Source organism: Myotis lucifugus, unplaced genomic scaffold (genome assembly GCF_000147115.1).
Source record: "Myotis lucifugus unplaced genomic scaffold, Myoluc2.0 scaffold_273, whole genome shotgun sequence".
Classification (NCBI taxonomy): Eukaryota; Metazoa; Chordata; class Mammalia; order Chiroptera; family Vespertilionidae; genus Myotis; species Myotis lucifugus.
The window spans coordinates 1,356,973-1,381,621 of record NW_005871321.1 but is presented as its reverse complement, the minus strand read 5'-3'; the positions used below and the strand labels follow the sequence as shown (position 1 = coordinate 1,381,621).

The 24,649-nt window shown below is 46.3% G+C and overlaps 1 protein-coding gene across 1 annotated transcript in view; it reads right to left on the bottom strand.

Annotated features, from left to right (window-relative positions):
• Nucleotides 1-24,649, bottom strand: part of LOC102426948 (pappalysin-1) — a 299,588-nt gene that overhangs the window by 165,714 nt on the left and 109,225 nt on the right. Inside the window, exon 2 of the mRNA XM_006099368.2 lies at nucleotides 24,597-24,644. Within this exon, the coding sequence (XP_006099430.2) occupies nucleotides 24,597-24,644 (48 nt within the window). The remainder of the gene's footprint in view (nucleotides 1-24,596; nucleotides 24,645-24,649) is intronic.

Here is a 24,649-nt window from a genome sequence, read left to right as displayed (position 1 = left end):
ACAGTGGTGGCATCAAAACCAGATCGACACTAAGCCAGAGCTCCCCTCCAGATGCTTTTCTCCAATGCGAACAACTCCTAGCCCAAGGTCAAGGTTCTTTGCTCAGCTCCACCACTACTCAGGTATGAGAGTAGCTCCCTTCTCTGAGCTCTCTCATGTCCCCACCTGTGAGACAGGAGGGGTATACCAGATGGCACAGGGGTCCTGTTCGTCTCAGATTCCCTGTAACTCTGATATCCCAGGTTCTTCAGACATCCCAGCTTCGGTTCCCACTGTGGGGAGATGTAAGGTCATGGAGGAGGGGGAGGAAGGGAAGGAAGGCAGTTTCAGGCCCTCCAATTTAAGGGTGTCCACTCTCTGTGGGACCTCTGGAGGGGAAAGACAAGCAGAGTTGAGAGGATGAGGGGATGAAAGGGGGGAATTTAGGTCAACAGTCTGGTTTCTCTCAGGAGGCTAAAAAATTTAAGAGCTAAAGTTGGAGCTGGCCCCTCTCTTGTTGTGTTTTGTTTTGTTTTCCCTTCTGTGATTTAATGGCTGGTATCAAAGCCACAGAGCAATGCTTGAGAGAGCAATCCCACGGAAAGCTTTTATCTGTCCAGAGGACAGTGATTAAAACAGACAGATTTGGGTTAAGTGTACCCATGGTCCCCACATTTGCTACAGTCGGGGGGAGGACTACCAAGGAGACCCTGGAGGACTTGGCAGCCCCAGAAAGGCTGGGACATCACTGAGACAGGCATCTCAGTACCTGAGAGACTGCTCCTCAGCATCCTCAGCCCTCCAGGCCCACCCTGGCCCAGAGGATTGATTGCAGGCTCAGTGGAAGGAGGAGGCTTAAAAGAAATTACACCTGGCTGGAGGCTTATCCCAAACTGTTCTGAGCTCTGGACATCCCTGTCTCCTGGTGTAAGAGAGGCTGGAGCATCAAAAGAGACCCTTTGGAGTAATCCGCAAGGTCAAGATTAGCTCAGGTGTCTCCTCTGTGTTGGCCATGCAAGTGAATGTGTGGGGCCCATTCCCCAGTGCAGGACTGTGTGGAGCAGTAGGAAGAGTCTCTGCAGTGGCGTGTGTGTCTGTTCTCTGCTTGTTGGGAACCGGTATCTGAAACTCCCCCAACTCCATGAGTCTGCTTACCTTTGTTTATGAGCTGTGTGACCTTGGATGAGTTCATTCAACTCCCTGAGCCTCAGTTTTCCCACAAGTATAGCAGGGATTAAAAAGTCTTATCCTGAAAGCATGATAGATTGCTTTCAGAGATGAGGGAGAGACATGCTGCATATTTCCTGGTAAACTATTTAAGGCTTTCCAGATGTCAGGTGAGATTGACCAGAGTATGCCCAAGGATTCCTAAAACCCATAAGCTTTATTAATACACAGACCTATAGGGTATGTTTGGGATGGCAAAGTGTTCTTGAGGCCTCAAGGGTCACCTGTGATTCCCTCTGGCTCTTAATGCTCCAACCTGCCTTCTCTGCTTCTACACAAGCAGGGTGTGTGGACACAGGAAGGTCAGGGTCTTATACACCAACAAATGCGCATTCAAATGCTGCCTCTATCATTCACTAGCTATGCGACTTGAAAGTCGGGGCACCTCTCCTCATATTAGTCTTCATCGCTCTCTAAAATGAAGATGATACTATCTACTTCTCATGGTTGTAGAGAGAACTAATGAGATAATGAACACACCAGGACTTGGCACGGGGTCATTGGCAATATAACAAGTGTTAAGCATGTGTACTGCAGAGTCTGATTCCTTGGAATCCCAGGGCTGCCCCTTGTTAGCTATGGAGCCTTGGGCAAAATCCCTCCACCTCCCCCACAGTCTTCTCATCTGAAAACTGATCACAACAGTGCGTAATGCATAGTGCCATTTTCAGGATTTAGTGAGAGAACACAAACACCCATGCACAGAGCAGGGGACAAATGTCAGCTACACTTTTTATTAATATTCATCATAAATGTCTGTTGCTTTTTCTCGGAATTAGGACCAATTGTTTTGTTCCCTCTTTTGTGTTGTTAAACTTTATCCTTTCTGACGTTGTCCTCTGAAATAGAGACATGTTCCCTGCTCACTTTTTCATGTTGTCAGTGAAATTGGTGCATATCGACTTAAAAAAAAGAAAGTGGGAGGAGAGGAAAAAAAAGACAAAGATGAAAGAGGAGGGGCAGGATTCATGCTTTGTTGTTGTTGTTCACTCTCACATGCTGCCATAGCACAAAGCTGACCCCCGCACTGTGTGGGGCTGACGTTGGCGCTGCCCTGGAGAAGACAGCCTATGTTAGTCATTCGGATGATTTCAGGACCTATAAGCTCTCCCTGCTCACTCTTCAAACCTCAGAGAAAAAGATACCACTTCCCAGCAATTTCTGAGGACCAGTGCATCCTACTGTCCACACTCTTCACAGCAGCCTCAGCCCTTCTCCTCATTCATGCAATCAGGCATAGTCAGGGCTGGAGGTTCCCTTTGAGGTCATCTAATCATCTCCTTTACCCCTGACCTCCTGCTGGGACCACCTATGCCACATCTCCACAAGCATCTGTTCATATTTCCAGACTCAGAGAACACCTGCAGTCTGAAGAAGGCCTTTGCACCTTCAGGCATTCCTCACTAGAGTGAACCCAAATCACCCCCCTCTCTTTTCCACTCAGTGGCCCAGGATCTGACCTTCAGGAACCCACGGAGTTATTCTGTGCCCTTGACCTCAGGACAGCCCTGGAAATGTCTGAGGCTTTTGATGGAGTCACCCCTGCCTCTTCTATTCCCCAAATTAAAAGCCCCAAGTCCTGCCTGATGTATCCATTTCTTTATTCACAGGTTCATTCAACACATGTTCATGGGGCATCTATGTATCAGGTCCTAGCTGGATGTCCCAGGTATAGACTAGACTAGACACAGGCTATGCCCTCTGGCAAGAGACCTGCTATTCCCTAATTCTAGGGCCAGTCCTGTTGATACAATGTACATACAATGGGAGTTGATACTATGCAATTAGGATGGCCTATTATTACCATACCCGTCTCCTTACAGCAGTGGTTCTCAACCTTCTGGCCCTTTCAATATAGTTCCTCATGTTGTGACCCAACCATAAAATTATTTTCATTGCCACTTCATAACTGTAATGTTGCTACTGTTATGAATTGTAATGCAAATATCTGATATGCAGGATGGTCTTAGGCGACCCCTGTGAAAGGGTCGTTCAACTGCCAAAGGGGTCGCGACCCACAGGTTGAGAACCGCTGCCTTATAGTATCCCTAGGATCACTACTCTGATTTGTTCTAACGCCTATCAGAGCTACATGAACCTGGTGAGAAAGAAAACTGTGGTACATCTACACAATGGAATACTATGGTGCTGTAAAAAGGAAGGAACTCCTATCATTTGCAACAGCATGGATGGACCTGTAGAGCATTATGCTAAGCGAAATAAGTCAGTCAGGGAAAGATAAATATCACATGATCTCACTCATTTGTGGAATATAATGAATAAAATAAACTGATGAACAAAAACAGATCCAGAGACAGAGAAGCACAGATCAGACCATCAAACCTCAGAGGGAAGGCAGGGGAGGGTGGGGGGAAGCGCGAGAGATCAACCAAAGGACTTATACGCATGCAAGCATAACCAATGGATATAGACACTAGGGGGGTGAGGACACCAGAGGGAAGGATGGGGGGGGGCAATAGGGCGGTAAGGACACATATGTAATACCTTAATCAATAAAGAAAAAAAGAGAAAGAAACAGAGCCGCCATCGGTGGCATGCCATGTACAAGGCCAAAGAACTTACTACGCTTCATCTCTGAATTATTACAACTACTCTGATATGAGTTCTTTTGGTCCCATTTTATAGATGAGAAAACTGAGAATCAGAGTGTTGCATTGATTTGGCAAAGGCCATTTGATTTGTTATAACATAACTAGTATGAGAACCCAGCTCTCTGACTTCAAAGCCAAGTGCTTAACCAATGCCTTAGGTTTTCTATGGATAAATATAAGCAAAAATTGTTTAATTAGTTGCATACTTACTTCTTCATATGGCCACTTTTTGTGTCAAGTACTAAGTGACAAAGAGTTAGGAAAGCACAACTTGGCTGAGTGCTGGCATGATTGAGCCCTGTGACCTGAGTCAAGTGGCACCTCTCTCTGGTCCCCTTTTCCTTTCTGTGAAAATGAAATGACGTCTAGGGACTTTTTTGAAAAGGTAGGAAAAAGATTTCTGAACTTTTGCCTTGATTCATCACTGTGTACTATTGGTTTGGGGAAAATTCCTCTTCATCCTGACTTTCATGGGCCTTAGCCACTTTTTCTTTCCCTCATAAATATAATTGTATTTTATGACTGCCCTGCTATAAAGATTTATATAATCAGGAAGCCAGATTCATTATTACTTATATAGTATTATTATATTAACTTTTTTCTTCTGATTTTAAAAGAGATCAAGCCATTTTATGGGCCCCTAAAAATACTGTGGACTTCAGGCACTGGGCCAACTTTGCCTAATGAATGTGTCAACTTTGGGTCCATCTTTGGACCTCAGACCCTCATCTACAAAACAGCATCAGGAGGGAGCACTGAGCACCTGTAGTTGACACAAGGCACTCAGAGGGGTGGGGAAGGTTCCCACGTGGGCAAGCCAAATGATGTCAATTTCATAACTGATGCAGGACCATAGCAAGTTATGTAAAAACACATCCTAGACAGTGTGGGCTGAGCTCTGGAAACAAAAGCTCCTCTCTCGGGTGAGCCTGCCATCACCTCATCGTAGCCCACACAGCCAGGGGTGAGCCTTTCAGGGCAAGAGATGAGAAAGGGTGATAAGGAAGGGACACGGCCAGACAGGCAGATCCTGGCCTCGCAGGGCTGGTGCCATGCGGAATGACTCTCCAGTGCAGGGAGGGCAAGGACGGCTGATGGTGCCAAGCATTCACTGCATACCAGGCACTGTGCTAAGCCCTTTGCATTGGATTAGCTCAGGCAACCTTCACCAATAATCCAAGCAGGAAGTATCCATATTATCTCCATTTCACAGAGGAAACTGAGGCTCAGAGAAGCTCCAGTAACGGGCTCAAGCCTGAGTAACTCCTGGCAAGTGACAGAGGTCGATTCCAAACATGGGCAATCAGACTCAAGAATTAGTGTTAACTTCCACATTATGCTGCCCAGCCAGGGAATCTGACCACGTGAGGCTGAGTGGTAGATTTTAATTATAAATAAATAAAGCATGATAGAGTAAGTTCTAGCACAGGTACAAGCAAACAGAGCTCTTGATTGGGACAGGGAGGCTCAGGGAAATTTTCCTGAATGAGCAACTCAGTAATTGAGCCTTGCAAGAGGAACAGGAATTTGGTGGGGGACGATGGACAAAGATCTAGCAGAAGGTGAAGCATGTGCCAAGGCCAAGAGCTGTGATCTCTGCTTTCGATGAACTTAGGGGACACAGAATAATAGAGGGAAATGAAATAGCAAGGGCTGTCTGAGGCTAAGTATCTGAAGTCTACTCCATAGGCAATAGGGAGTCACTGGTGGTTTTTCAGGAGGTTCCATGGCGGTGGAGATCATTGGCAGGGGATTTCATGACCTTCTAATATATAGGGTCACGCAGCTGAAAGAACCAGAACTCATGTCTTAAGACTCCCTGTCCAGTGCTCAGTGGCCATCTGCAGTCATTAAGATGTAACAAAAAGTGTGGAATGTAAGCAAAATTTTGAAGAGAGAGGGCTGACAGGCTACTCAGATATTAATTTTCTATTGTTTTGCTATCTGCTAGAAAATTGTGAATTGCGACTCAATTCAAAGGAGCTCTTTAAAGGCTCCAGATGAAAAATGGTATTTAGGTGCTCACTAGGACTTCAGAATTTTAATATTATTCCACAAATGGAGGATGACCTAGCTCGCCCTAGGTCTCTAGTTGACCTTGATCAAATATCACCTACATTCTGGGGCGTGGTTCCCCTATATACTCAACCGGGAGAAGGTGGAGAGTGGAACTCTTAAATTCCTTCCCAGCTTGGACAGTCTATCACATAAACTCTTGAGTTGCAGGGATTGGACCTTCTTTGACCTCATACTCTGAGCACCCAGCTTGGGACTTAACACAAGGCAGACCCCAATAAACAACTGCTGAATACATGGAATGAGTGGCACTGTTAACTCAAGACTCCCGTGGAAGCTTTAGGGGATTTTAAATGGAAAGTTGGTAATCAGGGACCATTTTGTAAACAAAAAAGCATAAGAGCAAGCAGATCAGTAACCCAGACAGACTAGTGTTTCTTCTCTGGCTATAAAAGATGTCGAGTAACTAAGAGATTAGAAGTCTTTTAGAGAAGACTGATGGGGAGGTCATCAAGGACATTGCACGGTCAAGGGGGAAACCAAATGTGAAAAAGCATGGAGGTGGGAGTATATGTTGTAGGAACACCAGAAAATTCTACTTAACCAGAAGAATCCATGTACGTCAATGGTGCTCAACCAGGGCACATTTGGTGATGTTTCTGCAGACACTTTTGATCAGCAACACCATGGAAGAGGGGCTGCTACTGCATTTAGTGGGTGGAGGCCAGGGATGCAGGCAGCTAAACATCCTCTAGTGCACAGGGCAAACTCCCAGGACAAAAATTACCTGTTCCAAAACGTCAATAGTGCTGACGTTGAGAAATAAGAAATCAGGAAAGCTATGGTAGGAAACAATGTATAAGGAGAAAGTTGTATGTGAAGCTAAGGCATTCTGAGCTGATCTGGAGAGTTTTGTGGAGGAATGGTTACAATGTGGACTCTGGGACTAATTCTACCACTTACTTGCTTTGTGCTCTTGGGCAAGTCATTGAACTTTCCTGGACCTTGATTCTGTCATCTGGAAAACTGGGGTTATAATAGAACCTATTTCAGGAGGTCACTGTGAGGATTAAAGAATCAATGCATGCATTGTACTCAGAACAGTGCCTGGCACATATTACATGCCAAATGTGTTGACTATTATCATTGTCATGTGTACGTAATAGGGAGCTATAGTAGATTCAAGTTCAAGATGGTGGTGAAAGAATCCCTCCAGTTGCTGATAATCCTAGAAAAATAATCTAGAGCTGCATGGTCACCATGTGACTATTACATGCACCCAATTAATAATCCTTCTTCAATCAGCTTCTGCTTCAAATGACACTACAGGCTGGGTGTGTTTGGGTCTATCTTGTTGTTTGTAAGCAACTCTCTGCCTTGGCCCTGTTTTCCAGATATCCATGAGGCCCAGGCCAGCATCCGACTGCCTCTGGCATCCAGGCTCCTCACGGTTTTAATAAGTGGAGGGAGACAGAGGAAGCCAGACATGAAGACAGATGGAAAGATGGAAAGGCAGGAAGCCTTCCACGAAAGCTGTTGCCAGCGATACACACTGTTCACAAGGACTCCAAGGACGGAGCTGGGGGCATGTTTGAGAGGTCTGTTTGAGCTCCTGGTACTGTTCTCTTGGAGCCTTTGTTTGTAAACAGATATTTCTGCTGACACTAGGCTTTGTAAGGGCCGACAGATTGGGGTTGGGGGTGGGAGGGTGTTGGAGAAAAAAACAGGTTGTGTCCGCGAGTCTTAGACCATGTGTTTGTTGTTGAGAATACAAAGACCTCACTGTATTAAATGAAAATGCTTGTTTTACAAGGCGAGTGGGAATATGATAGGTACATGTCGAAAATGCTTCAGAAACTGGAACAACCTCATGCCATGAGGGCTTCCTGCTACATCATGCATCCAAGGACACACATGGATCATGAAGGCTTAGAATTGCTCTACAAGGGTTTTGGGGGTTGTGGGCAGAGTCTATGAGCCAAGTGGCTGTGAGCTCCCTTCTCTGCTCTCTTCATAAAGCCTGCCCTTTCTCTGAGAGCCTTGCCTCTATTTCACTTTCTCTATTGGCCTCCCACCACCTGCTGACCCAATGGTAGAAGCTGCTATTGAATTAAAATATGAGTGTGTTAAAGGAGCCTCCAGTGGTCTAGACTCAGACTCAGAGCATACTGTAAAAACTTGTAATCATATAACTGCAGGCGGACCACTTTCGTTTTTTCAAAGTAGTGTTCGACTTCTGAAGTGGGATTCCATACTAGCGCTCTAGCAGAAGCAAATGGTTCAGGGGAGGTTTCTCAGGGGATTATTTCAAGGACACACAGTAGCATAAGAACAAGCATTGGAGTCTTCAAACTCTTGCTCCTGGCCCTAGTAGAGAGCTGGGTAGACGGAAGATTACATGGATGGACAGGTAGATGGATAACAGCATGGAGTGATGGAAGGGTGGAGAGATGAAAGGATGGATAGATGGATGGATGGATGGGTGGATGGGTGGATGGGTGGATGGATGAATAGGAGTGATGGAGAAAGGGGAGAGACAGGGAAGGCAGAGGGAAGGTGGAAGGGAGGGAGAGAGATAGGGTAGGTGGGTGGATGGTTGGATGGATGGAAATGGGATGGATATTTGGACTCAGGGATTCATGGGTAAAGTCCACAGTGAATAATTATGGTCAGGACCACCTCAGACCACATTTGAAGTGAAGTTCCCTATTTTAAAACTAGGAGAAATTCAGAGACCAGAGTTTGAATAAACAAAGTTGTAGATTATATTTCTAAGGAATAAACTAACTTGTCCTTAGAGGAAAAAATGTCCCAAATTCTATTTACTCCAACAAGGGTACAGATGAAGGAAAGTGCAATTCCTCAGGCTGATCTGACAATTCAGCATCAACATTCTCATTTTCACAGACCTGCTAGAGTGTTCAGATTTTAGAGCTGGGAGCAGGCGTCAGGAAATGACCTCTCGTGCCCCCTGCTTTTCAGCATTTAAGTCATCATTTGGGGACCACAGACCCCTTTAAGAAACTGATGAAAACTTTGGACTTTCTCCTCAGAAAAATGTGCACAGCCTCAAAGTTTTACAGTAAATGTCTTGGGGTTCATAAATCTCTTCAAGTCCTCCTGGACCAAGGGAATTCTCCTCTCCTCCATTGATCTAAAGCAGCGGTTCTCAACCTGTGGGTCACGACCCCTTTGGGGGTCGAACGACCCTTTCACAGGGGTCACCTAAGACCATCGAAAAACACATATACAATTACATATTGTTTTTGTGATTAATCACTATGCTTTAATTATGTACAATTTGTAACAAAGAAAATACATCCTGCATATCAGATATTTACATTACGATTCATAACAGTAGCAAAATTAGTTATGAAGTAGCAACGAAAATAATTTTATGGGTGGGGGTCACCACAACATGAGGAACTGTATTAAAGGGTCGAGGCATTAGGAAGGTTGAGAACCACTGATCTAAAGTATTAGTGCTAGTCAGGTTATTTCAGTTGGCAATGGCTTTGGCAAGGAAATAGATGGTGATGATATTAAACAAAATACCAAGTCATATCAAAAATAATCTCAGCAATCAATTCACACCATGATAATGGTATGATTGAGACTCTACTCTTATCCTCACATTTTATATTCTCCCCTTAGAGGTCAGAGTGATCTTTGGAAAACCGACACCAGATACAATTGGTAACTTCCTTGTTTGAAACTTTCTAATAACTTCCTAGGTTATCTAGATTAAAATGCAGATTCCATGACCCAGGATGCCTTCATCTCCAGACACACATCTCCCAGTGGCTTGTATACCTGCTCCTTCAACATCCTGAACTTATTCTATGCCATAGTTTATCTCCTTTCTCTCTCCTCTCAATCATTATACTCCCACCTTCCATCTTCATTTATTGTCTTTCTCTTCCCACAAGAACTCAGAGTCCATGAGGGAGGAACCGGCTCTGTCTGCTCACTGCTACATCTCTAAAGGTGCTAGGCACATCACATAGTATCTATTTGTTGGTCAGATGGAGACATGTGCAGGTTTTTGCCTTGGTATTGTCACTGTCATTTCCCTCACCTTTGGATTCCAGATTTCCCACTTGTAAAAAAGATAGTGTGGGTCCTATCCAACTACAGGATCCAATGCTCTGAAATCTTTGTGGCCAAATTTAAGAGATCTGATCCCAAATCCCAGGACAATATGGCTAGATAGAAGAAATAGACAACTGGACTGCAGTCCTTTTCTGTCCCTAATTTGGGGATGGAATTTGGGATAATTTCCTTGCCTCCTCTGGACATGGGATGCTCCATCTGTGAACTGAGGAGACTAGATGAGAGGCACCATCAATTTACATCATTTCTTCATCCAGAAATCCACCCACACACATTGGTTGAACCTCTGCAATATACCAGGCCCTGGGAGGTACCCTGAGCACAGAAGACATGATTTGTGCCAGCGTGCTGCTCTCATTTCCTCTGGGAGGTCTGCATGGCCCAGATGAAGGTTGCAGGGGGAGCATTGGTGCATCCCACATTGTCACACATGGCTCTGCAGCAGCTCTCTAGGGACGGAATTGGAGAAGCTGAGAGAAAACCATGGGGAGAAGGACTCAGAAGCAACAGAATGTTACACTGGCTCAGCAGAGAGAAAGGGAGGTAGAGAGTGATGGAGAGAAGCAGTAAGAATACACACAGGTAATGGTCAGCTCAGAGAGACCAGGACCATATCTAATGGGCAATGCCATTCATAACATGTTTGCCGTCACTGCTTGGCCCTTCCTAGGGCCCATAATACCTTTTCACAAAGTTTACTGAGCACCAACCCACAGGGCTGGCCATGTGCTAATGTTGGGAATAAAGCAGAGACAAAGACAGAAGTGGTCCTTGCTTCTGAGGAGCTTGGACAACAGTGGGAAGAAACAGACAAGCTCAAAGACAATCACAACAGAGTGATAAATGCAATGAGGCGAGAAACAAGGGGCTGTTGAACTGGTGATGATTAACTGTCCAATCATTTCCTAGTGTCATACTCCTAAAAGCTACTTGTGGCCAATGTCCTCCGCTGAGACATGAATCAAAAATGTTCATTGTTCTCATTTGACCTATGGCTCTACAATTTAAATGATGTGCATGACGTATCCATAGGAAAGGGAAGGCACACATTCTACATACATACCCATGCCACCTAGTTCATGAATAAGTCCCCAACCTTCCAGGTGGGAGCAACCTTTTATGCCTTTGAAATCTCAGAGCACTATCTAGGCTCCATAATAAAAACATGATGTATTAAAAAACACAGAGTATCTGCCTCTGTGCTTGCCTAGGGCACGATTAATTGCTTAGTTAGGGCAGTTACCATGATGTCATGTATCTGTTTACCAGTCTGCTTCCGCCACTAGGACTGGGAACTCCTCAGGGATGGACCTGTAACCTGTTCTATTTAATCCACATATCGCAGCTCAATGTATATATAATACACAAAGACTTCAAAATAACTATCTAATTAAATGAATGGGCAAATGGATGGATGGACAAATGGAAGGAAGGAAGGAAGAGAGGGAGGGAAGGAGGGAGGTGATTTACCTCTCCTAATATGTTTCCATTCTGAACCTCGCAGAATGCTGAGGGCAGAGGTTTGGCACGTAAGAAGTGCTTAAGAAAAGCAACTGAACAGCTAGCTGCATGATGGATTCTAGTAAGCTCAGCAACGTGAATGCCCCAGTGCCACTGTCATCCCACACTGGAAGGAAAAACGAAGGGATCCAGTGGAAAGAGCGCTGATTTGAGAGTCGAAAACCTGAATTCTAGTTTCAATTTTGCTGGCAATTTGTTGATTAAGTTTACTGAACTTAACATAGTTTGACAAGTTAACTTGCCCAGACCTCAGTTTCTCTATCTGTAAACTGAGCAGATTGGATAAAGCAGACTCCATCATTCCAGCTTCAGAATTTGGGGGAGGGATGAACAAAATTCTGTTTTTGCTTGTTTTTAGCAGATGATACCTAATCAGCCCAGCGGGGCTGGTCTGAGAAGAAGTCATCATGAGAGCTCAGTACTGGCTCTACCGAGGCTTGATCAGCTCCAGGGAGAGCATATGGCACGTCAGCCTTGTCACCCTTCCTTCCTCTACTCAGGACCCCACAGTTCATGCGGCACAATCACTACACGCATCTCGGATTTGGCCCAGAATGTACCCAGGACCTCCCAGAGGGTGACAATGTGTCTCCATTGGGCATATTCTGGAGAACACACCCCAGAATTTCTCAAAAGAGAAATCCGGAAACCTTTTTGGCAGAGAGCATCTTTGAAATATGTGTGTATCTCCCAGTAGACTACTTAAAGATGGGAAATGCTCTCATGGAAGTAAATGGTCTATTTGCTCAAAAGTCACCTGCAAATTAATTTTGCATATCAGAAATGTCTTAGCCAATCTCTTTTAATATTCATTCAGATTTTTCCTCCATCTTTCCCTCCCTTCCATCCTCTCCCCCTTGATCCCTTCCCTTTTCAGTCTACAATCTCTAAATGCATTAGTGACTGGACACACCATTCATTCATTCATTCATTCATTCATTCATAATTCATCCTCTCATCATGAATCATTTCCAGGACAATTACTGCATTCCAAGCGATGCAGGATGCAGTAGGCTCTGTGGATAGAGAAAAGTTACAATGTCCTAGAATTGAACCCCAGTTCCACTAACCTTTAGCTGTGGGGCCTTCAGTGAGTCCTATAACTTTCTAAGTCATATTCAAAGGATTCAAAGTGTAGCACTTGGCACAGTGCCAGAACATAGTAAGTGCTCATTATAAGCTAGCTGCTTTTATTACTGTTATTATGGCTGAAAATGTGTACTCTCCCCCTCAAGGGTATATAAACAGTGGATAGAGGATTCCAGATCCTGAGGTCATCCCAAGGTCTCACAAGATCAAGGGAAGCAGACGGAAAGACCCCCTCTCCCATCAAGAAGAAGGGAAATGGATGAAAACCCAAGCAAAAGATATGAAGCCAGGACACTGGAGGCCCAATGAGAAGCTGATAAGGGCAGAGAGAGAAATCTGAGAGGGAAGCTTCAAATTATGTGCTGCAGTGCACACACAGAACAAATGCTTTGCAAAGAGGTGAGGGGCTGGGAAGGGTAGACCCAAGGCTAAAATGTGGCTTGGATTAGAAAGGCCGAAATATGAGTTGAGGAGGCATTTAAATACACTGCTCCCTCCTGGCTCTGTTTTGGAAGACCAGATTTCTTTTCCCTTCTGACTTCTTTGCTCAAGGGGAAATGGAATTAACCACTGTGTAATGTTTTTGAGTGTGACGCACGGGGTAGGTCATGTGCTTTGGTTACGTAATGCACCATGCCTGAGGTTCCTGAGCTCTTTCTTCCAGAATCATTAGATATTTAGCTGGTTATCTTTTGCAGTCATGCATTCATTGAAAAAAAAATTTAAAAAATACAACTCCTTTAAAAGCCAGGCACTGTGCTAGGCAGTGAAGAAGTGGAGATGATCTCAAATATGCACACAATTAAATGTGACAGAAAGAAATCCAGGTCTTTTGATATATGTGTGTAGAGGGTACAATGGAGGCAGATGGATAAGGGAGGTGGGGAACCAATTCTACTTAGAGAAGAATCAGGGAGGGCTTCCCAGAAGAGGGGAACCTTGAGCAGAATCCTGTAGAGGCTTAGGTGTTCTGAAAAATGGTGCATGGGGATATAGGAGGCACACCAAACGAAGAAAATGATGTGGAATAAAAGCCTAAGTTATCTGGGGTACTGTAAATAATTCCATGATATTGAAGGACCTCTAGTCAGAGTCAAATTTGCATTTTAGAAATATCTGCCTATTGGATATTGAAGGATAGGTTGAAAGGGTGCAGAGGTTGAAGCTCATAGAAATGGGCACCAGATTACTAGGGAAAGAGTTAAAGCTAGAGACGCAGAGGGCCTAAGCTAGAAAGAGAAAAGAAGGCTATAAAACTGTCAAGGAGGCAGGACAGACAGGAACAGATGACTGATTGAATGTTGTGGATGGTATAGCCACAGTCGGTGGCACTAGATGGGGACACAAGGAATTTGGAGGAAAACTGACTGAGCTAGAAGTGCATGTTGACATTTCTGGTGGATAGCTGGATCAATCGGTCTGGAGTCCAGAAGAATCTGGAGATAAATGATGCACATCAGCAGATAGATGATATTTACTCCATGGGACTGGGTGCAAAGTGAGGAGAAAAGTAGACCTAGCTCTAGCCTCACACTCAGAAAACAGAGGAACTTACCCAGCCTGGTCACTGCTCTGGGCTAGTCACCAACCCTCATCTATGAAATTAATGGCTTAGATGAGTGTTTCTCACTCTCACACACCTTGAGTCTTTGGACTTACATGAAAACAAATATGTATTATGTTTTGTCTGTATATTTTGCATCTCTTGAAGCAAGGCCTACTTGTTCCTGATTGGCTTGTTAATGTATCTTTCTCTATTTTCTCATCAGCTTTTGTAGCCGAAAGACGTCCAATATCATACAAACACATTTGCTCCTATTCAGTCCTGCCACATTTCATGTTTAGAGAGCAACATGAATTAGGAATTAAGGGAAAATGGACATGGGACAGATACAGGAATGCCTTCTTGACTACAAAGGTGATAGATACAGGTTAAACCACAAACTTCCTGAGGGCAAAAAAGGCTGAAACAGGGTTTTGCATTTAGTCACATGCTACCTCCGATGCACATACTTAAATTCCAAGCTGCAACCTCCCTCTACTGGACTTTCTGTCTTATACAAATGAACTTGAACCTGAGACCTTCTCAAGTTCTCTAAAATTTAAACAGGCTCATGTCTCTTACTCTTCCAGGGCCCTGGGTTTGTGGTAAATAATACTGAAAAACAAGTTTTCCTTGTTGTTTGAAGAAAAAAATGTAATGGCCAAAGTCAGTGCAGTAGGTCTGAGGGGTAGGAATAAAGAGAGAAAGGAAGGGGTTGGAGGGAACAAGAGGTCCTTCATGGATGACAGTACTGGGGATTCCCAGAAGGAAAATAGGCTAACAGATGGCTACAGACTCCAGACTCTTACTATTTTAATTCATAAAATGATCTGATTAAAATGATAAGCAAGACTAAAAGGCCAGTGCCCTACTCTGATGTCCAAAAACTTCTCTGGAATGGCCTTTGTATAGTAAGAATTATGAAATTCGAGCACTCTCACCATTAGCCAAGTAGGTGATCACAGGGAAAGTTGCTCAGTGAGAGTTTTGCATTGTGGCAGCTATTATTAGCAATACTATTGGTGAGATGGCTTCCAGCCATTGGGAAGTACCAATATCCCCTAAATAATGTCTTCAGTCAGTCTTGGACTGAAATTCTACTCATTGGTACTTGGCTTTTCAAGTCAAAGTTTTTTTGGGCGATATTAAAGTATATATGTCTCTGGAAGAGTAACACTCTAAGTTGTTCCCAGTCATTGATACCTTAGCAAGAAGGAATGCCATGTCCTTTTCCGAGAATGAGTGATGTTGGGGAAGAGGAAGCAGAAAGTGTGTGGGCACTTGGCCCCTGAGGGAGACAGGCACAGGCACCACCTAGTGGAGGAAAATGCACCGAGAAAGGGAGGAAACTTGGAATTAATGCCAACTTTGCAATTTTGTTTTTGGACAACCCTGATTAGATTATCGAATCCTAGGAGATGTCTGCTAGAAGGTTCTCTAGGACAAAGATAAGCTCCTCGCTACCCAAATGGTTCAGATGAGGAAAAGTGGCCCAAGACATACAGAGAAGTGCCCAAAGTCACACATCAAGCAAAGCACTGATGGTCTGGAACGGACCTCCGAGCTCCCAGTGCACTGCTCTTCCTTCTCCAGTGCATGTGGCCTTCTCTGGATGGCCATGGGTCTGCCCTTAGGGCTCATCATCAATGCCACTGCTCAGCACAGCCTCCCCACAGCCCCGTTTAAATCTCACTCCTCCTGGAAACCCCACACGTTCCCTAGAATCCCTCCTCTGCTTTATTTTCCTTCTTAAGCATTCACCTGACATTGTGTGATATGGTTTATCATTCACTTATACTCTGTCTTCACCTTTCCCCTCCCACCCCACCCCTACCTTCCATATAAACTCCCAAAGGCAGGGGCATTCTCCTCTGAGGTTCATAGCTCTGTACTCGAGGCCTAAAACTGCACCTGGCATGTAGCAGTCACTCAATAAATACTTGCCAAATGCTGGGAAGGAGTGGTTACATTTTACTCTGTCTCTTGTTTTTATGTCTATTTCTTACCTTCTCTACAATGAGCACACACTGCTTTTGTAATATGAAACAATCAAATGTTTCTTCTGTTTGTCTTTCCTTTTACTTTTTGTTTTATGCTAAGATGATCCCAATGAATCTTTCCTGAGTGGCCAGGGAGGGAAAGGCAGTGCCTGGCTCTGCCAAAGGAGAGAAACATGTCTAACTCTGAGAGCTGTTGAGAGAATTTGAAATAACGTGTGGCAAGGGCTGGACACATGTAATACCAACGTGAGTTAACGTTTACTGGGTGCTTACCCATGGTCAAGATCCCATTACTAAGCATTTTTCCACATGGAGGCCCAGTTAATCTTCAAAACAAGCCTACGAATTGGGAGCCAGTACCATCCGCATTTTACACTTGGGAAAAGTAAAGCTTGAAGAGATTATGTAACTTGCCCAAGGTCATGCAACTAGCAGGTGGGAGAGTCAGGAAATCAAACCCAGGCCGTCTGACTGAGTCCTATGATCAACCAGCACAAAATACTTGCTCAGTAAACACAGGCCCTTCCCCATTTCCTGGTGGTGTCAGCTCTTGCTGAGATCAGTCAACTGCAGGTCATTCCCCCAGGGCTCTAGATGGTCCTAGGAGACTCCTCAGGCTGCTGGAGATGGAGAGAAATAATGAGCCAGCCATGAAAAATAGAGGTTTGTGGGAACGTGTGTGTGCGCGCGCACGCGTGCACAGCCATCACAATATGTTCTGTATGGACACAATGACTAGCAGATCCTAGGAGATTATTATGCACAGAACCAAGGAAGCTACACCTTTCACAATGTGTGGGCAATTCCATACAGCAATGACTCTCCTCCCTCAAAAGCCTCTCAGTGCCCAGCAAGGTTCCACTTGGCCCTTCTACACGTCCTTCCTGAGGCTCCCCTCCCCGCCTTTCTTCCCTTCCCCTCAGCTTTCCCAGGATGGTCCATCTCTTAAAATTCTGCAGCCCAGACTGGGTTCTTTCAGTTATTCTCTGTGTGATCTTGGAAGAGTCCTCAATCCTCTCAAAGTGCTACTTCTGTATTTGAGAAACTAGCAGCTCATCGAACACACAGGGACCTAAGACTTCAACTCCTCCTGTGGCTCTGAAACTCTTTTCATTTTTAAAACTTTTAATGATGGAACTCTCCAATCACACACAGAGTCTGGCAAAACTGTGTTGAAGCCCGACATCTCTGCAACCTGGTTTCAACGATGTCATCAGGTTACCAATCTTCTTTCATCTACACCAGTCATGGTGAACCTTTTGAGCTCAGCATGTCAACATTTTGAAAAACCCTAACTTAACTCTGGTGCCGTGTCACATATAGAAATTTTTTGATATTTGCAACCATAGTAAAACAAAGACTTATATTTTTGATATTTATTTTATATATTTAAATGCCATTTAACAAAGAAAAATCAACCAAAAAAATGAGTTCGCGTGTCACCTCTGACACGCGTGTCATAGGTTCGCCATCACTGATCTACACCCTCCCTCATCCCAACACCCTATTTATTTTTTTTCTGGAAAATTTTAAACAAACCAAACAAATGTAGCATCGTTTTATCCATAAATACTTTAACAGGCATTTCTAACAGATTAGGATCTTTAAAAATATGTAACATTATCATTATCACCCCTAATAAAAGCCACAATCATTCCTAATGTCAGTCCATATCCACTCAAATTCTGCAACTAAGCAACCTGCACATTCCCTTAAATGGAATCTTGAAATTCCCACAATTTAAGCAGAATAAGGTGTGGGGAAGGTGGGAGAGACAGACCTTCACAGGGGGTTCATAAAATTGTGGGCACAATTTGAAAATCTCTATTATATCCCTACTCCTCGTTGTGCATTCTGAGATCACTGAGGCCCAGAGAGGGGCAGTTAAGTTGTCAAGACCACACAGTAAATAAATGGCAGGATTTGGCAGACCTGTGAAGTCCCAACATCAAAGGATTCCAGTGAAGTCACAGGTAACAAAAGATTTGCTAATGCTGTTTATCATTTGCAGTGTGGATAATGAAATAAAGGCACCTCTGCAGGAATAACCTTGAGTGCACAAATCCCTCACCTCTCCCACCTCTGGCTCCTCCTACTATTGCTGACATGTGGATTGGGTTCTGACCTTGGCCAACAGCTTCTGCCACCATGCCTCACCTGGTTCCTGTGGCAACTTGTGAAATAGGGATGCTGAGTGTAACCACACCTGAATCCCTCTCCCCTGAGGCCCCAGTGGCTGAGTCAGAGGCCCCAAGTCACACAGTTCAGAGGAGGCCAAGGCAGGACATGAACTCAGAGCTCCCAACTCCCAGTTTTAGATCTTCCAAGGAGCCAAGGGGCCAAAGTCCACAGGTCAGCTCTCAGTATTTCCGGTAAGTCTGTCGAGGTATGAGGCAAAGCCCGCAGAGCATCAAGAAGAAAGGTAAGGGAATGCTGAGGCAAAGAAAATGAGGGAAGGAGTGTGTGGCAGGTGAGGGGAGAAAAGTCATTTGCTGCATTTCTGAGCCCTTGGCCACGGGTAGACAAGGCACAGCTGCATGTAGAGGGAGTCCTCCTACCTGGGGCACCTGGGATCTCTCTTTCTCATCTGAGACCTGCAGCTAGTGCTGGTTTCACAGTGATCACAGGTGTGAGTGTGTGGGGCAGGGGGGAGGGGGGAGGGTGAAATAACAGGAACATACCCCTTCCTGCAGGACTAGCCCAGGCAAAGTGGGAATGCCTCAGTGCTGAGCTTCCCTTTTTAATATCCCCTGGTCCTGTTCTGAGGGGCTCCCCCTCCCAAGCACTTGGAAAAATTCATTTAAAATCAGATGCATAAAACTCAATGTGTTACACCGTACAGACATGTTCACACTTTAAAGGCAATGCCAGAAGGGGAGGGTATGGCTTCACACACAGCAATCGCTCTGGAAACAGGTAATGTCAGGGCCAGGGCACCTAGGGGTTTGGGCTCAGCAGGGAACTAAGACCAGAAGAAGGGTCTTTCCTCGTGTTTGGCAATTCAGAATCAGGACAGCTGATTTCTCTAAAGGTTCAGCCACTAACCAGCTCCATAAGCAGAAAACACTACTTCCCCTTTGGGCCTCAGTTTCCTCATCTGCAGAGCAGGGAGGCATCACACTGAATCTGTGGTTCTCCCCACTGAGGTCCTTCCACACCACCTGAGAAGACTCTGAAAACCACCAGTGCCCAGGCCAACCCCACGCCCTGACATCAGAAACCCTGGGAGGCAGCCTGGGCATTGGGAGGTTGTAAAAGCTGGTGACGCCAAGTGCTGCCGGGGACAGAAACTATTGGACCAACGGATCTCCCTGGCCCACTAAAGAGGAGGTGGCTTATGAACATAGTTTAACTCTTAGCTCCTGTATGAACCTGGTCTTCAGTTTCCCTGCTGCACAATGAGCTGTCTGACCCAGTCTGTGCCTGGGCTGACCAGGCACAGCCCATGCTCCTGAGCCCCACACCTCCCACCTCAAGCGTGCCTTCCTCTGTACAGAGGGGCCAGGGCGATGCAGCCTCCATCCCCTGTCTGTCCATGCGAATGGCTGCTTGGGGGAATGTGGAAGCTGGGGAAGGAGCAAGAAGCATGTGACAGTAGATCTGTGACCTGGACTCCGCTGTGAGCACGGTCTGGCTCCTGTGCGTGGGGGTGCAGGCTTTCCCTGGAGGCTATCAGCTTTTCCTGCTTACAGGTCCAGTGCTTCTGGACCTCCTCTGGCTCTCTCCACCAAGGGGTCATCCAAGTAGGTCACAGAAGAGGAAATCAAAGTGCAAGGAATGGATGTGAGGGGGTCTAACTCTTCCTCAAGATACACTGTCCACTCTAGACAGACTCCCCAGCAACTCACAAGGAGGAGCCCTACCCGGGCACAAACAGGCCCCATTTTCTGAAGACCAAGCTAGCAAACTGGAAAGAGAATGTGGTTATTGACCAGATGCGGCTACTGTTGACTGAGTCCCTAATGTGAGCTGGAACTGCGCCAGGTACTTTCTACATCGTTATTTTATTGCAATATCCCGATCTTAGTATGCCCATTTCACAGATGAGCAAACCAAGGGATGGAGAGATGAAGTGACTTGATTTAATTCACACAGCATCCAATTGTCAACAGAAAGTCCAAGCCCAGTCTGTCTGATAATTTGGCTTGAAATGAAAATCAGATCTGCTAGGTCAAACCCTGGTTCCAGGTGAGATGTATGCTTATTCTTTATCCTCTTTAATCTGTAGGTGATGATCAGCACGCAGAGAGGCAGAGAGGAAGGAGAACACACAGCAGTCATTCTCTCTCGCTCCAGAAAAGACTGCTGAAGAGGAAACAGGCACTCGGCACTCAAGTTCACATCTATGCTCTGACCAGCTGATGGCCTGTGGGACTCTGTTTCCTCCTTGGTAAAAGGGAGCCGACAATGCCCACCTCCCAGGGTGGTTGTGAGAATGAAACCTGCAGGCACAAAGCAAGCACCTAGCACGGCGCCTGGCACCTTGAAGGCACCCAGGAACTGCTGGTTTCCTTCCTGCCTTTAAGTGTCCTTAGTCCACAAAACCAAGACCAAGATCTTTGGAAAATCGTGTTGAATAACAAGAACAAAGTTTATTGAGCACTTACTATACACCAGATCCTGTTCTGAGCACTTTTCACATATGAGCTCATTTAATGACAGATACTCAAACTATCCTAACTTTGTACATGAGGAAGCTGAAGCCCAGAGGAGTCAACTAGTTTGCCCAAGGTCACACTGCCAGTTAGGGGCAGAGGTGGATTCCCACTTAGGTAACCTGACTACTAAAACAGGCTTCTAACCATTGCAATATTCTAGACATCCCGTGACTACAAATGCCAGGGAGAATAGTATTAATGTACGGACTCCTAGAACCTAGCTTTCTCAAGTTGGGAAAATGCAGGAATTCTTTTTTTTGGGGGGGTGGGGTGGGTAGTAGTAAGTGGGAACTGTAAAAGGGAGGGACAAAAAAGACTTCTGAGTAGCCAGCAAACTCAATCCAACATTTAGAATGAAAGGAGAAAGCATGACGGGGGCAGCATTGCTGGATGGGGTTCAGGTGAATCCCTTTCTCCTCTGAGCAGGGATTCTGGATCACTATGGGGTGGGCTGGGAGGAGGGAAAGCACTTGTGGGGTCCACATTTCACTTATCTAACAGGTCAGGAGAAACTTTAACAAGATTAACTGCTGCTCAGGGCCTCTGCTCAATGGAGCAAATTGAACCCATTGTTTTCATTTTCTTTCTCTTTCAAACTGGAGGGCACTGGGGCGGTGAGGGGGGGAGGGGGCAATTGGGGATGAGGGGCAGGGGTCTGGATCCTGCCTGGTATGGTACAAAAACAAAGGGATGCATCAGAAAACGCCCACCCCAGGACTTGAAAGACAGCCTCAATCGCCATGCCTGAAAGCTGTGTCTGGGTGGTGGGTCTGTGAGGGGTGAGAGGTGATGGTGTTCATTAGACACGTTCTCTCCATGGTGTAGGGGATGAGGCCGGGAAGTCAGGATGCCTGGGATTAAATCCCAGTTCCTGCCACTGAAGACCTGTCATCCAGGACACAACCTTCCTCTGTTCCCGTCTCTGCCTCCCTATTCAGCCAAAGAGAGAACTGGCGCCTCCAAGCACCCTGATCCCAGTAGCCTTAAAGAATTCCTCAAGCCTAAAGTCCGTCCCTTGTCGGGGGTCATCTGGAGAATCCTGCACTTTCTAACTTTAGCATTGTTTTTGCCGGCACAAGCCTTTCCTTTTATATTTATTAATATATATCTGTTTTCATATATATATATAATTTTTCTCCTTCCCTTTTGGGAAAATAAAAGGCATGTTTTCTGAGCTTCAGAAGCAAACTGCTCCTTCCCTCTGCCTCTCCATGCGCCTGTCTGAACTGGTGTCAGTGAAGTTGGAACCGGGGCAGAAATAGCATCCCAGGCAGATCTGGGAGCATGGCCCGCCTACCAGGAGCGGCAAGGCCTGCCTCTGCCAGACGACAGACCCGGTTAACTGCACCGTAAAATTAGACCTTTGCGAAACCCAGTCGAATCCTGCAGCAAAGAGTAAAAGAATGATGTAAGGCAGCCTGGCCTGACAGCGAGGCAGCAACCCTCTGCCTGAAATAGCAGCGCAGTCCCGCTGAGAGATGCCTGCTCTCTCCAGATAGGTGACCAGGGATTCCTAGGAAAGTGGCGACGCCCAGCCTCAGGGAGCCAGCGGAGGTCAGGCAGCACACTGGGCCCTAGGTCTCCAGCAGCAGGAGGAGATGGCTCCGCACCTGCATCCCCGCTGCCCCACCTGGGCCCTGCCTCTCCCAGCCCAAACTTACAGGAAGGGAGAAGCTGGAAAAGTGCTTCTGCAAAGAACCTCTGTTTGTTTGCTTTTTAATTCAAGGAGAAGCAGGTTCTTTTTCGTCCGACAGCCTCTCCCGTGTGGAGGATACACAGAATGAGTCTTTTCTGGCTCAGGGCCAGGTGTTTACACACCGCCAAATCTGGCTCCGACTCAACTAGGGGAGGGGAAAAAATCCACCAGTATCCTCGGGAGAAAAGCTCCTGGTTTTCTGGTGCTACGCTACAGCAGTGCCTTTTTTTTTTCCTTTTTGAGAGGAATGTTATTTCCACACATAAAATGGACCAGGCATTTTATACAAGCAATAATAACCTAGCGTCCCCCATCCAATTAAAGTATTTTACTGCACAAATCTTTGTGTGAGAGAGTGACGGAGTGCACAGGAGAACGCGTGTGGATAGAGGCTCCTTGTCTGAATTACAATTGCAAGCACGCTCCTGAGGAATCCCAGGTGTTACATATATGTTTAAATGCATTTACTGCCTTTTCAGTGATGATACCTGTATTACCCTGGGCTCTCCCCTCTGGAAGGGAAGCCTTCCAAATCATTGGTTATGACAGGTAAACACGGGGAAAAAAACAGATCCTCTCATCTTTTAAAAATCCTCTCCAAGCAGCAGGCTCTACGCTTCTCCGATGTTCCCAGAGAGAAGTAAACATACCGCAGTCCTGAATTACCATCATCATCATCATCATCATTATGAATAACGTCTCTCCTCTACCCTATATTACACCCCGCTCTGGGTGACGAGGGCTTGGGGGCTGAAAGTGAATGAGCTCACTTTCCCTCTCCTTCCTGGGGAAAAAGGAGGAAAAAAATAGCATCCGATGACGTCAGATGTGTGTGGGGGGAGAAATCACTTTCTAGCTCTTGGTTTGGTAGTAGGAGAATGGGAGCTTTAGGGGCACATTCTTGGCACAGTAGTTGAGTTCGGGTCCCCTGAAATGGGCTTCATGTAAACAGGACAGAGTCAGAGCTACCCGGGAGGGAGTCCACGCCAAGACAGAAAGGAGCAGAGCTGCCGAAGAGCTTAGAGCTTTCCCTTCTAAGAAAGTGTGTGTCAGGGGGTGGGATCGCAAAACGCTTCCCCACGTTCCTGGCTGCAGCGAAGGGGGAACCCCTTCTCTGGCTTTAAGACGTCCCAGGACCTGGCAAGGCTGTTTGTGCAGGAAGGGAATCTCCCAGCCAGAAGAGGCAAAACTTTCCTTCTCTCCTCCAGCGCCACCCTACCTCGGTCCCCCGGTTTTATTAAAGGCATTGCCACAGACTCATTTTGCGAGGGTATGGATGTTGGAGCACTTCTAAGGTTTGCAACCCTCCAAGAGTGTCCGGTTTCACTCTGGGCTTTGCTATGGAACCGGGAAGGGGACAGAGAGGGAGGGTGAGGAGGGAGAACTCAAAGTCCCAAATGAGAAAAGCACCCCGTTCAGCAGCCAAGTCCGGGAAGACTGGCAGGGTGTGCGTGAGGAAGGTCTTGCCCCAGCCCCGAGGGACAGGCAACAGGCTTTAAAACTGAAGACATGGATGGCTCTGTGTGAGTGAGTGAGTGAGTGAGTGTGTGTGTGTGTGTGTGTCTGTTGTTTGGCTGGGAGGAAGCGGGTCAATCCCAGAGGCAGAGATCAAGCAGAGAGCAACTTTGGGGCACTTCAAGGACTTCTAAATCCAGGAGATTACAACAACCTCGTCCTTGCAGTCTTTCAGGATAACCGGGTCAAGTGAAGGGGGGTTACCGCGATTAAAAAGTCCAAGAAAGCAATGGTCCCCTCGCCTCTTTTCACATGCATCCCAATTGGGTCACCCTCCCCTCCATCCCAAACAGAGACAGCACTTTGGACCATCCCGAAAAAGGCTTCCGTGCTCCAGGCTCCCAGGGAGCAGCTCTTACTGACTGGCCGCAGGTCTCCGGACCTCCAGGAGCGCTCCCTGCGATCCTCCCCGGGGTTTAGGTGGCAACACCTTTGGAGAGCACCCATTCCTCAGATGGGGCAAAGTGAGCCTGGCAGCTCGCACAGGGTGCCTCCGCGCCTCCGGATGGGCGGCTCCCGCACAGACACACCCGTCCGCCCCGGACCAGCCCGCCGCCCGCGCCCAGGCAACCGCGCGCCCCTGGGGCCGCGGGGCCGGTGCAGCGCCCGCCGGGCGCCCTCGCTTACCTGTGATCACCGCCGGAGATCTCTGGCCCCCCTCCGCTCGCAGCCACACTGCA